Consider the following 15,875-nt stretch of genomic DNA (forward strand, 5'->3'; position numbering starts at 1 on the left):
TAGTATACAGACAGATGCACAATATAGACAGAACAACCCTATAGACACCATGTTACTTCTTTCCCCTGTAAATCCTCCTGTGTTGACCTCCAATCCTCTCAGTTTAACAACTTTTTTTTTACCTTTAACAATGCAGTACAAGGGTCTGCCTGAGTGCATTCAAATTGAAAGGGTTTAGGTTTGACCTAATTATATGGCTTTGATAAAGAAAATTGTATAATGTACGGCCAGCCTTATGAGCAAAGCAAAGTTTAGGAGGAGGATAGTTCTGCTTTGTCCCTCCTGGCCTCTTTACAGGTTAGCTTGATCTGACCCAGAATGTGAAGTACTACATAGAGAAAGTTTTATTCTAACAATAATACAAAACAGCAAAATGTCACCATGTATCCATAACTGGTCTCATGTCACTTTTATTTTGTTTAGAACTCCAGCCACTCTTCTCAGCTCCAGACTTCAGTAAAATTTCTTCCAAATCTGTGAAGCTCACACAGGCTGTTCACAAGGTTGCAATGGAACTAAATGAAGATGGAAGAGAGATAGTACCAAAGGTGGATCCCAGTCAGATCAATCACTTCCCTCTAGAGTTCCATCTGGATCACCCATTCATCTTTGTACTTCGTGCTGATGATAACGGTGCACTCCTGTTCATTGGAAAAGTAATGAATCCCAAAGGACTCTCTCGCTAATCTTGCTGCATTTTATGCAAATGATATAAATGTAATGAATTATGGATTATATTGGCAGCCAAAGGATAAACTGGTTGAGTACTCTTGCCCACTAATCAGAAACAATTAGAATCCCTATGAAGAATTGGGTTAGGCACATTGAGTTCAGCCCCAGATTCTCCCTCACTGCACTGTATGAAACTAGTTCTAAATAGATTAGACATCTTGTTGGGTATTGTATAGATAGATTTAATAATAAATAGAAAACAGCAAGTATACATAGTTGATTCGAAAACAGTGCAAGGAACAATTAATGTATGCAAAGAGCCCATAACATCCAATCAGACTTTACTAAAGCGAATAAAAATGATTGCTGGTTGGCCGCTACAGGTCAAGGCCCATTGCATAGTTGTCCAATTAAAAATGCCTGTTGGTTTATGTTTAAGAAGTAATACCTATTAATTAAAAAAAAAATCCAATCCAGTATCTTTTTACTCCAGAACATACCTTTTCCGAGGATTCATAAACACTTGCTGTTTTAGGCAACTTCATTTTTGGTCCTTTCTGGTTATATGTCTGTAGGTCTCTTTATGCACTAGCCCCATAATATTTATAATTGAGTTCTAACTGCTTCCTCTAAAGAGAACCTATTACTTACCTTAACTAAGTATGTATACATCTGCTAAGGAAATCACAAAGGCAGCTTTATTTCAATTCAACATAGGGGAAAAAAACATTTTGTTGGGTGCCTTTCAAGAGATATAGGAGAAAACAAATCATCTTCCATTTGAGTGCTTGCCTTGTATCTTGTTTCTTTGAGAAAATTATAGAATAATACCTTTGTATTCCATTTAGCTGTACCAGTTTTCTGTTATATCATTCTATTCCTTCAAAGTGGTGAGGTCCCAGCTGAGCTCTTCTCCTCTGCTATATGCCAGAACAATCCATTGCAATAAAGTACATTACTTATTGCTCAGGAATCATGTCTCTCTTGCTTCATTCCATCAATGGAATAATAACCCAGTCTTGGAGCTGTGTAGTTTATTAAAATAATTAATGCACAGGGAATAGCACCTTCAGTAGATGGTATAACAAGTCTAATTAGTCAAGAATGTTCTCTTAACAGTTGTTTCACAAAGATACATTAACTTCCAGTGTGTCCTGGGAGTTTCCAAGTGCTGACAGATGCAGACATCGAACTACACATCTGTTACGAAATAATGGGTTTCATTTTTAAAAGCTTGCTCAGAAAAATGGTGGTATTACCTATAGCAACCAGTGAAAATAAAATATTTAAGAAGACCTTTTTTGTGTATGGTCAACATTTTAGAAGGTTTAGAAGCACAAGCATGGCTAGGTGTTTTTCTAGAAGTGCCTGTTAAATGTTTGTTTTCAGAATAAGTTATCCAAGTACTGGAAGATGTAATTTACTTTGTATGTGCCATGTCCCCCTGAATTTTAGAATTAGTTCAGCCCTGTATAAAGCAGAATTGCTTTAAAGATTTGACTTCAGTCCAAGTTCAATGTCGTAATCCCTAGCTATGGCATGGTCTCTCCAGTGAACCACCCATTCCAGGGAGTTCTAGCAGACAAGTCTTCATTTCATGCAGCTCTTGGACTAAGCAATGGTCAGGTCCATAATGCAAGCAAAGTATATGCTGGGCTCTCACAATAGTACTCATTGCATCTGCCACATTGCACCTAAAATGGAAATTATACATAGTAATCCCAACAGATAAAATGGCTGGCACAATATTGAATCCTCACAGCACTTACCCATTAAAAAGGATCTGGGCCAGCTTAAATAATTCGTGTCCAACTTCTAAACTGGAGGCCCCATAATGCTGTGTCACAATCTGGATACTTTTTTTAAGATGTCTTGCTGCTGTGGCCCAGTCACCTGTAAATAACGGTTCAAAGTAAGTTTTGAAGGACACGAGTTGTCATATAGACATAAAGAAATAAAACGAAGTACCTCTTGATGCTTCACCCTGTGCCAATTGATCAGAGATCTCGCCAATCAACATATGATTCTTGGAAAGAAATTCACTGGCTTCAGATAAACAAGACGTTAGGAGTACTACTGCCACATCTGTAGATAAAAATATAAGATGTTCTGTATAAGATGTACAATAGGACACAAGCTTCTCCACATGATTGGTTGGGCTCCAGTTAGGTAACCAACTAATAGTACTTGTGCACATCAAGTCATCCTGTGTAGACTGCCAAGCTTGAACACAGTACAATATTAGTACATTCAGGATACTTCCTCACATACACAGCATAGGTAAAAGGTCTGATATGGAAATGCTTGAATATGGCCTTGCCAGGTTAAGGCATCAAATATGCATACTTAAGAGGTTACCCAATCCTACCTTAAAAAAGGGTATGTTGGGCTTGTATGTTGTATCTTCAATTACATTTTGCTTTAAATACACCCTCTTATTCTCAACAGGCCTTTGTGTGACTAAGTTTAGCCTAATTCATCAAAGCGATTTATAGAACTGTGTTGCCATACCAAGAAATTAGATTGTAGCTTTCATTCTTCTAGCACAAGAGAGAAAATAATAGAAAGAATCCCAATGGCTGCTGTGTTAAAAACAGTCCAGATACTTTGATAATGAAGTCCAGTGTTATCAAGCTGTATTAAATACCAAAAAGGCATGTGAACTCAAACAAATATAGGGGTTGATTTACTATAATTGGAGTGTGTAAAATTTGCTGCAGCTCTGTGTAGAAACCAATCAGCTTCCAGGTTTTTTTTGTCAAAGCTCAATTGAATAAGCTAAAAATTAGAAGCTGATTGGCCATGCACAGCTGCACCAGGATTTTGCACTCTCCAGTTTATGTAAATCTACCCCATGGTGTACTGATATAACTGTGCTCTGAGGCCAAAAATATAATCAGCTTTGGTTTAATGGGAAGGAAGAATGTTATTTTAAAATGAAACTTAGACAAAATCTCTATCCATCAGCACCTGGCGTTCAACAGTCAAGCCGTCAAAGCCAGCGACTGTATTGCTCCTTAGGACAGCAGATCCTCCCTGAGAGGAAGCTTCTAAGGAATGTCAGTGACCAGCCGCACCAGATTGGCGTACCAAACCAGACAAGGCCAGTCTGGGGCCACTAAGATGACCGGAATCCCTTGTACCTCGATACTGCGTAGAAGTCTTGGCAGAATCCTGAGAGGAGGGAAGGTGTAAATCAGATGATACGAGCCCCACAGGGCCACCAGCGCATCTGAGGCGTCCGCCAGAGGATCCCGTGACCGAGCCACAAACCTTTGCACCTTTCTGTTGACCCAAGACGCCAACAGATCCACCTCAGGAATGCCCCACCGGAGACACAACTGATGAAACCCCTCTGGATGAAGGGACCACTCCCCTTGGTCTAACTCATGCTGATGAGATAATCGGCCTGCCAGTTTTCCACAACGGGAATGTGTACGGCGGAGAGAGCTGGAACAAACCGTTCTGCCCACCTCAGAATGATGGCTACCTCCAGAACCGAAAGGACACTTCTTGTGCACCCCTGGCGACTGACATAAGCCACGGCCATGGCATTGTCCGATTGAATGCGCACTGGACATGCCTAAGGATGATCCGTCCAATGTTCCAGGCACAGTCTGATCACTCGGAGTTCCAAGGCATTGATCACTAGTCTGGACTCTTCCATCGTCCAGATCCTCTGGCCCTTTTTGAATATCGGAATCACGTTAGCTTTCTTCCAATCCCCTGGTACATCTCCTGTCCTAATACTGTCAGCAAAGTCGCAAGGATACTCACCAGTCGCAAGGATACTCACCAGTCGCAAGGATACTCCCCACCCAGTGGTCCCGTAGGTTGCGACTGGTGAGTATCCTTGCGACTGGTGAGTATCCGTGCGACTGGTGAGTATCTTTGCGACTGGTGAGTATCTTTGCGACTGGCGAGTATCCTTGCGACTGGTGAGTATCCTTGCGACTGGTGAGTATCCTTGCGACTGGTGAGTATCCTTGGGACTGGTGAGTATCCTTGCGACTGGTGAGTATCCTTGCGACTGGTGAGTATCCTTGCGCCTTTGCTGACAGTATTAAGACAGGAGATGTACCAGGGGATTGGAAGAAAGCTAACGTGATTCCGATATTCAAAAAGGGCCAGAGGCATATCCCGGGAAATTATAGGCCTGTCAGTTTGACATCAATAGTATGTAAACTTCTGGAGGGGATGATAAGGGACTATATCGTAGAGTTTGCTAAAGACAACAACATCATCAGCAGTAATCAGCACGGGTTTACAAATGGGCGTTCTTGTCAAACCAATCTATTAACATTCTACGAGGAGGTGAGCTGTGAGCTAGATAGGGGGAGACCAGTGGATGTGGTGTACTTGGATTTCGCTAAGGCGTTTGATACAGTTCCCCACAAGCGCTTAATTTATAAAATAAGGTCTGCAGGTATCGACAGCAGGGTTTGCTCTTGGATACGGAATTGGCTTAAAGGGCGTGTCCAAAGAGTGGTAATAAACAGCGCATACTCAGACTGGTCTGAGGTTGTAAGCGGGGTGCCCCAGGGCTCAGTCCTGGGACCAACCTTGTTCAATTTATTCATAAACAACATTGAGGTAGGGATCAGTAGTTCGATATCAGTTTTTGCAGATGACACAAAATTGGCCAGAGCAATAACTGCACAGCATGAAGCAGATATCCTACAGAATGACCTGGACAAAATTACAGAGTGGGCAACGACATGGCAAATGAGGTTTAATGTGGAGAAGTGTAAGGTTTTGCACTTGGGGACTAAAAACATAAAAGCACAATACACATTAGGAGGGGAACCCTTGGGGGAATCAAAAATGGAGAAGGATCTGGGAGTCTTGGTTGATGATAGATTAGGCAACAGCATGCAATGTCAAGCGGCAGCTGCCAAAGCCAGCAGAATATTAGCATGCATAAAGAAAGGGATGTATTCCAGAGATAAGACTATAATCCTTCCACTTTATAAAACTCTGGTCCGACCGCATCTGGAGTATTCTGTCCAGTTCTGGTCGCCAGTCCTCAGGAGGGATGTGTTGGAGCTGGAGAGAGTCCAGAGAAGGGCAACTAAACTAATTAGGGGATTGGAGGACCTTGACTATGAGGAGCGTCTACAATCGCTCGATTTATTCTCCCTGGAGAAGAGACGTCTGAGGGGGGACATGATAGCAATTTATAAATATCTTAATGGGGATCCCAGCTTAGAAAAAAAGCTGTTCATTCGAAGGGATTGCATGAGGACTCGAGGGCATACAATGTGATTAGAGGAGAAGCGTTTTAACCTCAGGCAACGTGGGGGGTTCTTTACTGTTAGGGCTACAAGATTGTGGAATTCTCTACCACAAGAAGTGGTTTCTGCGTGTAGTATGGTGGCTTTCAAAAGACTCTTAGACTTACATCTCAAGGATCAGAACATTCAGGGGTATGTGAGATGATTACAGCCACACACACCTACACAGGTTGAACTGGATGGACTATTGTCTTTATTCAACCTCACCTAATATGTAACTATGTATATGTAACAGATCCCAGAGTTTTAGAAGAGGATGCCTCCCCAGCCGGACAGGCTGGCATCCGTGGCGACCACTGTCCAATTCAAGGGGAGGAAGGATTTGCCCAGCCGAAGCACCAGGGAACAAAGCCACAATATCAGGGACTCTTTCGTTCCCCGGCTCAGCCGGGTCCGATTGTTCAGAGACTGCGGATTCTTGTCCCATTTGGCCAGAATCTCCCTTGCAGGGACCTTGTATAGAACTAAGCAAATTGAACCACCTTGAAGGTAGACACCATCAGGCCCAGCTCCCGTATGCAAGTCCAGAGGAATGACCTACTGCTGGACAGAAGGAGACGAATTGCAGCCTGCAGTTTCTGGAGACCCAGATAGTCCAGCTTTGTGGACAGCACCAGAGCAGACTTCTGAAAACGAAGAATCCAGCCAAACTCCCTCAAAGTTCGTATGGTGATTTCCAGGTTTCCCACTAGAGCAGTAAGAGACTCCGCTCACAGGAGGTCGCCCAAATAGCCCATTACCGTGACCCCCCAATAGCGGAACAATGCCAACACCTTCGTGAAGACCCGAGGGAGCAGAGGCGAGACCAAAGGGTAACGCCACAAACTGATAATGCTCCCCTCCCACGGCAAAGCGGAGGAAGCGCTGGTGACGGACAGTAAAAACCCCTGAAAATGTTCCGAAATCAGAACCGGGATAATCGCCCTTTGAAGTAAAAGGTCTTGCACCGCTCCAAAAAGAGCCTGTAAGCAGAACGGGGATAGTCGCACGTTGGAAGGAAGAACCTTACTGGAGAATAAGTATGAAACTCAATCTTGTAGCCAGGCCGTATGACCTCGTGGACCCACTTGTCTTGTACAAGGGAAGTCCATGGGTCCGGGAACCAGGGAAGTCCATGGGTCCGGGAACCAGCGAAGATGTCCCCCCACCCCAGATACGGGTGTGGGCGCACCTTCCTGCTGAAGGGGCCTTCAGACCAAGGTCGCTTGGATCCTCCAGAGGAGACCCCGAAGGGCTTCGATCCCTTGTCAGTCGACCTTAAGGTAACGAAAAAACTTCTTATGACCCGAGAAGGAAGGCCCACGTCCATGACAAGGGTCCTTGCCCTTAGTTGCCTGTGGAAGAAAGGTACTCTTCCCTCTTGTGAGACTTTTAATGATGTCATCAAGGGTAGCACTAAACAGGCGATCTCCTTGAAAGGAAAGATCAGTCAGGCCCTTTTAGAAGTCTAGTCCGCAGACCAGCATTTGAGCCAAAAGACATGCCGAAGGACCACTGCCGAAACAGAGAGCTGAGCCACTAGGGGAGCCGCATCCCAAGAGGCATCACAGATAAACTGCAGCCCCTGAACCAGCTGGTCCACCAGCTTAGCAAGGGCAGGGGGGGAGCTACTCCCCCTCCAGGGCACGGCGCAAAAGCTTAGCCCATTCGGTCAGAGTCTGCGACATCAGGGCAATGGTGAATATCAGCCTCAGTGCCAAACCAGCCAGGGTGTACATATTGCGGGCCACAGCTTCCGCCTTCCTGTCAGCCAGGTCCTTAAAGGCCTGGGGACTCTTCAATCGGAGGGTCCACCACCGGTGGAACAGCCCACTTCTAAAGAAGGGACTCCTCATAGTGGTATCGCCTAGTAACTTGCTTAGGGACCCCAATGGGACGCTTTGGTTCCCCCCACTCTTTAGTGACAATATTGTCAAAATAGGAGGGGAAAGGGAACACCTTTTGCCACTCTCGATGGCTTGTGAGTGCCAAAGGGAACCTGCGCCTCTGTCAAAGCCACAGCTGAGTCCTCCCAACTTTAGGTCTCAAGCACAGATATAATCAGTGCATCCACCAGCGCCTTTTCGTGTGTGGTTACAGAAGTGGAGGAATCCTCCTCAGTATCTGGACATTCAGGGCGTGTGCTCGCAGACCCAGAAGGGAGACCAACGTTTGCGGCGGCTGAATCAGATGCAGTATCTGATGAGACAGATGAGGTAGGGGAAAGACGGGGTGGGTGCTTTGCCCAAAAGCCACCTCACCCGGAACACAAAGGACTACAGGACTGCCGTCAGTGCATCGATGGATGGATGGGACCTGGAGGGCCCCGCAGCCCGAAACAGGGGATCAGGTGGGGAGATGTGCTCCAAAGACTCCATGAGTCACCAGGGGGACCCCACAAAGAAGTGTAAAACACTACTAAGGGACAACCCCCATGGCTCTAGCAGCACCACCCAGTTGCCGGTCACAAAGCACCAACTGATCCTCAGCAGAGAGGGAGAGGACCCCACCAGACTCCCCACCCAGCAGAAACCAGGCACCACAGCCACCAGGAGAATCTGTACTGCACAAGCTGCGATCAGGAAACGAAAGGATCCAGGAATCAGCCCCAGGGGATGAGGGGCTCCCACCGCCGAAAACGCCGCCCAAAAGGCTCCACAGACATGGCCGCCACTGTTTTCTATGACAGACCACCGCAAAATGGCCACCGGACTACACAAACATAGCCACTGTGCATTGCAGCACAAGGCTACAACAAAATGACAAACACTTATACTGAATCAAAGTATGATGTTAACATATACAGTACAAAAAATTAACACTGACGTCCACAAAGGAAGGTATTGGCTGAAACAGATTCCCAGGAAAGGAAAAGCTCCAAACAAATGAAGAAAGGTGAAGATCAGGTGTGCCCAGGAGTAGAAATGAATCCACCAGACAATATAGTGAGAGATGGCTCCTTACCAAATAGCTCTTGCCACTAGATTTTAGGTGGCTGATCGCTCATATTAAAGAGAGTTGCTCCAATGTAGTGGAATGGCCAGGCAGGAGCATAGGTCACTCTCTCTGGGGACAACCAATCATAGGTCACAGGGATATCCAGTGTATAACCATGGAAATAAAAAGGGGAAACACTCCCATAGTGCATTACCAATGTATAACACATGTAAAAACTTAGGACCAACCCCCAGAGGACGTGAGTTATCACGAAACATGTAGTGGTTTATCCTGACAGTGCGAGAGTTCGTATTGGTCCCTGGTGTTTAGATGGATCATCAGCGTTAGCTCTCCACCATACTGCCGGGTGACCCACGATCCGAGGAGGAATGTTCTGCAGGAACGCTGCGGCTGCATGTCATTGTTTGTTCCGCTGACATACGAAGTTTTTACATGTGAGTGCATCCCTTTTTATTTATTAAAGTTATACATTGGTAATGCACTATGGGAGTGTTTCCCCTTTTTATTTCCATGGTTATACACTGGATATCCCTGTGACCTAGGATTGGTTGTCCCCGGAGAGAGTGACCTATGCTCCTGCCTGGCCATTCCACTACATTGGAGGATCTCCCTTTCATATGAGCGTTCAGCCACCTATAATCTAGAGGAGGAGCTTCAGTATCCCCACAAGGCTTCGGTCGTCTCCAGCATCTCCCAGACTAAGGGAAAATGGCAACCGTGACATCATCGGGCTACACACACATGGCTGCCAGCTGGAGACCAGCCAGGCTAAGAAAAAATGGCCGCCATCAGCTACAGTTGCTGAAGCATGCTGCCAGGATCTTTCCTGCGCCCTCAGAAACGCAGCGTTCCCCCTTTACGCCTTGGTCCGCAGCGTTCCCCCCTTTACGCCTCAGTCCGCAGTGTTCCCCCCTTTACGCCTCAGTCCGCAGCGTTCCCCCCTTTACGCCTCTGTCCGCAGCGTTCCCCCCTTTACGTTTCTGTCCGCAGCGTTCCCCCTTTACCTCTCGGTCCGCAGCGTTCCCCCTTTACCTCTCGGTCCGCAGTGTTTCCCCTTTACGTCACGGCCCGCAGCGATGTACCCTGATGAGGGGAACTCTGATGTAAAGGGGAATGTGGCAGGCCATGATGTAATGTGGAACACTGTAGACTCTGATGTGGGGGGGGGGGGGCTCTGGGGGAGGTTTGGGCTGCTCCCTCCCACCTGCCTCCTATCCATCCATTAGCAGCCATGTGCTCCCAGTGTGGAGACACTCAAATTAAAAGTGTTCGGACTGCAGGTAAAACAGGGTGCCGTGTAGTGGCCCTGCAGCTTACACGTGCGTTTGCAAATGCGTGTCGACTAAACCCCTGTTCTTTATTTATATCATGAGACAGGTCTACTTGGTTGGTGGCAGACTGGAGGGTGAGTACATCAGACTGGGGGCTAGCTGGCTTCCATGCACCTCTCTTAATCCTTTTCAATTCGTTTTTTCTGATACAGGGATGGAGACGCTGGGCATACCTGCTGGTGTCTCACCTAAAGTCCCACATAGCCCACATTGTTTAAAGACCTTTCATTAACTACTCCCCCACTCCCCACATCCCTCAACACTTACCTGAGTCTTTAGGTGATCTAGGGTTGTGCCTCTCTGCAGCTCCACTCCTCACTCTTCCTGCTCACACAGAAGTCTCAGAGCAGAACGAGCCAGTAACGCCTTCTGTTGTCTATCAAATCCTGTAAGGAGAGAGCGGGCATAGGCGAGCTGCTATGTGTGTGTCTATGGATGAACACAGCCTGGCTTGTGCATCCATACATGCCCGCACTATTACCCTCTCGGTACAATGTCTTGATATGGGAGCACTTGGAGAAGAGGAGGAGGGGACAGAGTTTGCTGGGGGTTGAAAAAAGAAGAGGTAGGCCATGTGTGTGAGGAAAGAAAATTGATTGATTCCCTCATATCAACAAAGTTAGTGTTAATGGGAAATCCTTTCCACTGCACAGGGAGCCTTCATTGCTGGCAGAACACAATGATTTGTGATTGGTAGATCTCCACCTCTCCAAGGCTGCCTACCTCTGCTTTAGGATCAACCCAAAACAAGAAGGCTGAGGCAATGATGCAGAGAGCAGAGTAATTAAACACAGGTTCAGAGAGATGTAACAAATCCTCCTACAAAAGTTGCACCTGTTTATTTGCAGCCCTTACTCCTCTATAGCCATTTCTTAGTACACAGTTTACACAACAATTCTGAGCTTTAGAGGGCTGAGGGATCTGATGTCACACACTGCACAGCATAGAGCAGGAAGCTGATTGTAATATGAGAGCTGAGTGGAGGTAAATGGCACACCCCCTCTACGCAGTCTCATGGGGAAACATGAACTCTCCTGTTGTGTGCTGTAGGTGGGCGAGACAATCTCCCGGGACTGTATGGTGTGATGCATAAACTCTTAGTCATGCAGATAGCTTTAGAATGACAGAAGAGACAGAAATCACACTAGGTGCTTTGAATAGAGGCACGTGCCCACTATAAAAAGGATACTGTATGTTTCATTTTTCCTTTCATAGGTTTACAACCACTTTAAAAGGAGGGAACATCCTCAATAGGAACTGTAAGGTGTTTATAAGGAACTGACATGACTGGATCCAACACCAGAACAGCCCATTTCTTCTTGAAATCCATTTCCACAGGATACATTTCAACAAAAAGATTAGAAAGAGTGAATATGAGAATGGATTAGACCAGTTCTCAAAAAGTGCACAATTAATTTGTGCATGGATAGGAAAATGTCTCGTTTGACTTAGCCAGCCACTTAGGTTTACAATATTTGGCTGTGGAGAATCAGATGCTGCTAGACAAAAGACTAGAGCTTAAAAAAAAATGCAGGGTAAGGAAATTCCTCTGAAGTCTCCGCTTTATTTTTTCCTACATATCTTCCTCAAGTAAAGGAGGTTCTGCCTCTGATTCCTGAGCAGGGTCATGGGAAAATAGGATATTTAGTGTTTCTGGCTTCTGAAAACAGACATTTTTGAAGTGCCAAAAACTTATTAAAGAACTCAGACATAGTTGTAGCGAAATCTTCTTTTGCCAGACAGGCCATCTTGAAGAGTGGCTGAGAGGGAGCTAGAGTCACGAGAGGGGATCGCTGTCATAATCGGACATTGCTCTAGGACAAAGGAAAAGCTATAACCCTGAGTGGGGTTTCCTGTAGGCCATGTGCAGAACGCATGTTATTGAGTCCTTTTGTCCCAGCTCTCTTGCACCTGTGATCTGCCATTGCCAAGTGAGGGATCCCCAGTTGGTACAAATAGAATGGTGTGCAGGATGGATGGGGTTTTGTATGTCTTGATATAGAAGCTCCTAAAACCCTGACTGTGTTCCCGTGGCTGTGTCTTAGTAATACTTTGCAGAAAAGATCCACTGCCTAATGACACTAGAAATCAAAGTCCTGGTTTCTGGCAAAGTTCAGTTTAACAGAGCATGAAGTTGATCTGGGGTATCAGACACATTGGCCCTCAAAAATTACTTTGTTTCAATGGAAAAGGAGAGCTGTTAAGCTTCAGTTGCAACCCTTTCTTCTGGTCCCTGAGAATGGTGTTGAAAGAAATTACAGTACATGACTAATCAAAGGGTTTGATGAGGGTGGGAGTGTTTATTGGTAGCCAAAAGACCCTTGCTCACATACAGTTTTCTTAGTGTACCGACAGTTTCCATGCTACAATCTGGCAGCCCATATTTTATCACGCATCATGCTCTCACAAGTTTACCAGGCCTAGACTTGATAAATCGAATATGTGTGTAACCCCTAAAAAGGGATAAAATGTACTCCACTTAGCAATATAGGTGTACTTAATCTTAAAATGATGGTAATTGGTTGACACACAAGGGTGAATGCCCCATGGTAATGTAACTTGACCATCCGCAAGTTACCACTCCGCAGCGACAGCTTTTCTGTCAAAAATGTGAATTCTCCTTTCTGCAGGCAAAACTAGTTTATGATATGTTAATAGGCCTGATGGGCTGTTAGCCTGGGAGATGTCTGGCTAATAGATTTTAACTGATGTAATTACTCAAGCCTGGAAACTAGAATGTTATCCACACATCATTTATGATGCATTCTGTATGTCTATTGAGGCCAGAAAATCCCCTAAAAGATGGGAGGTAATGACCAACTTGGCATTTTTCATGCAAACCATTTAAAATAATTGGAAAAGACTGAAAGACTTGATATCCAGAATGGGCCAGACTCACTGTTCAGTTTGAGTAGGAACCCAAGACAAGAGCTGCTGGACAGCAACAAGCAGATCCCCCCACTGGGTCAGGGAAGGAGTAAAGTTTGAAAACATTAGGTAAGGAGGAGGCAGAGTGAGAAGCTCCAGTTTGTAGACCTTGGAAATTGAAAATACGTTCATTTGACTTGGCATTAGAAGACTTAGAGGGAGTAAAGAAACCCTTCCTAACTGCAGGTGTAGAAGATCTACTGGTAGAGGTGCAAGCCTTTTTCTGCTGGAGGAGGGGAGTACTCCTAATCACTGTGATTTCCTTGATGTACGGTACCCATCTATCTCTTCAATGCATTTATGGCATGGGAGCTCAGCTGACCAGCATTTAAACCAGAGAACCCTGTACATGTGGATAGAGCTGCATTTTACATGGCACGGCCTGCCAAGGAAAAGAAAGCTTTAAATAGAGCCTCGTTCCTCCTATTCCTCATTCCTCCTATAGTTTTTTGAACATGGGATTGCCCTCTATGGGGGGCCATGAGGATCTTGTTAACACACGAAACACTTATGATTAATAGGGAAAAATGTTTTGGAGGAATCTTCTTAGAGTAAAGCCAGTTCCCATACAAGATGAGTTTGACCAGTGAGTGGCCAGGCAAGGTCCTAACTGGCTTTGGGAATTTTAGGGACCCCCATCTTGGGTACCTTAGGGTGAGCAGACTCAGGCTGCCCCAAAGCTAAGAAAGAGCATACACCATTAATAGGAGTAGCTATGGTATCTTTTAGGTTGGATGAACTCTCTGTAGTAGGTAGGTCATCCTGATCTAATATGTCAGAATGATAGGGATCCTCCTCAGCTGCAATCTCCCCCTCAGGTACTGTGTCTAGCTCAAAGGCAAAATCAAAGAACGATTCAGGAAAGGAGATTGAAGTGGCAAAATTGTGACCCCCTGGTATCGAAGGCCTTAAAAGGAGTTGTAAAGTCAGAAGGTTTTTTCATCTTAATGCATTCTATCCATTAACATAAAAATAGAAAGAAAGGAAATAACCGCGCTATAGGTGTAATAAGTAAATTAAAAAGCTGGGATTTCAAGTGTGACCACACCCCCTAAATCCAGTTATAACAAAAATCGCGCTAAACGAAATGGAACTAATAAAAGTCCAAATAAATAGTCCAATTAAATAGTCCAATATTTATTTATATATCAGAGTGTGGAATATTGGACTATTTATTTGGACTTTTATTAGTTCTATTTCATTTAGCGCGATTTTTGTTATAACTGGATTTAGGGGGTGTGGTCACACTTAAAATCCCAGCCTTTTCATTTACTTATTACACCTATAGCGCGGTTATTTCCTAAGTAAATGAAAAAGCTGGGATTTCAAGTGTGACCACACCCCCTAAATCCAGTTATAACAAAAATCGCGCTAAACTAAATGAAACTAATAAAAGTCCAAATAAATAGTCCAATATTTATTTATTTATTTATATATCAGAGTGTGGAATATTGGACTATTTATTTGGACTTTTATTAGTTCCATTTCATTTAGCGCGATTTTTGCATTAACATAAAAAGCCATCTGTGTGCGGCAGCCGCTCTCAGCTGCCTCTCTATCTGGCAATGTCCATGTGTGCCTCAGCCGTCCAGGACTCTCTCTCATGATTGGCTGAGATACAGCAGCAGCGCCATTGGCTCCTGCGGATGTAAAACTCAGTTAGCCAATCAGGAGAGGGGGCAGGGCCGACAGAAGCTCCGTGTTTTGATACACAGAGCAGCAGCTTGGCTAGGGTGCCCCCATAGCAAGCAGCTTGCTGTGGGGAAACTCAACAGGTGGGAGGGGCCAGGAGCTCCAGACAGAGACCCAAGAAGAGGAGGATCAGGGCTGCCCTGTGAAAAACCACTGCACAAGAGGCAAGTATAACACGTTTCTTATTAAATAGGAAACAAGGCTTTACAATCATTTTTAAAAATGTTATAAATTCAGCCCATTAAATGTGCCATGGTGGCTGAAAATTCTTCTCTAGAGAGAAAAGAGGAAGCTGGTGTGGCTGATAGGCCCATCGAATGGCCAGAGGAGATAGAGTCAGAGTGGGCACAACTATCACTGGAAAAGGTACTGGGGCTGGAATGGATGAACTACCTCTCTTCATTTCCCTGCATTTATGATCTGGCAGGCCTGTAAACCCCTGTAGCAGTAGGGGAAAATGCCTTGGGACCAAATAATTGTAGGCTGCAGTAACCCAAGTATTGCAATAATAGCCGCTTGTAATTTGCTATCAGCAGAAAGGTAACCAGCAGATTTTGCCGGCTTAAAGTCCCACCTGGAAAGAGGCAGGGGGCGCAGTTGCAGTAACCCCCTTGACTTTGAGGCAACACAGGCACAAAATGCTTGGCCTTTTCAGGCACAGTAATGTTTGGTTTGCACAGGTGCACTAGGCACCACTTGGTGCCACTGCAACAGATGTTCTAGAAAATGAATTTGGAGCAAGATAAAACTTTACCAAGCCATCCTGGTTCTCTGCTACAGCCATCAATAACTTGGTTTGTGACTTCCCACGTGCCCCAAAGGGATTCTAAAGAAAAAGGCACTCCTTGAGATTAACGTTTAACCACATTCTGAGGAGTGGGTGGGGTTATATAGGGGCTGTTTTAGCAGCTTTTTTCTTTGCCAAGTTCAATCACCCGAAGGTAGCTGCATATAACCTGTAAAGAATAAAGAAGCCTGTGTCCTGTTACTTTACAACTAGGAGGGGTTGGCACTGCAGCTT

General features: G+C 45.1%; 2 protein-coding genes across 2 annotated transcripts in view; one reads left to right on the top strand and one right to left on the bottom strand.

Annotated features, from left to right (window-relative positions):
• Window positions 1-945, top strand: part of SERPINF1 (serpin family F member 1) — a 91,071-nt gene extending 90,126 nt beyond the window's left edge. The window contains exon 8 of the mRNA XM_082244721.1: window positions 424-945. Coding sequence (XP_082100847.1) covers window positions 424-686 — 263 coding nt within the window. The 3' untranslated portion in view covers window positions 687-945. The remainder of the gene's footprint in view (window positions 1-423) is intronic.
• A 1,143-nt stretch (window positions 946-2,088) lies between these two features.
• SMYD4 (SET and MYND domain containing 4) overlaps window positions 2,089-15,875 on the bottom strand; it is a 101,061-nt gene continuing 87,274 nt past the window's right edge. Inside the window, exons 9-11 of the mRNA XM_082246284.1 lie at window positions 2,641-2,757; window positions 2,442-2,565; window positions 2,089-2,366 (exon numbers count right to left, since the gene is read on the bottom strand). Of these exons, the coding sequence (XP_082102410.1) occupies window positions 2,201-2,366; window positions 2,442-2,565; window positions 2,641-2,757 (407 nt within the window). The 3' untranslated portion in view covers window positions 2,089-2,200. The remainder of the gene's footprint in view (window positions 2,367-2,441; window positions 2,566-2,640; window positions 2,758-15,875) is intronic.

This window comes from Pelophylax lessonae (assembly GCF_965119305.1).
Source record: "Pelophylax lessonae genome assembly, chromosome: 2".
NCBI lineage: Eukaryota > Metazoa > Chordata > Amphibia > Anura > Ranidae > Pelophylax > Pelophylax lessonae.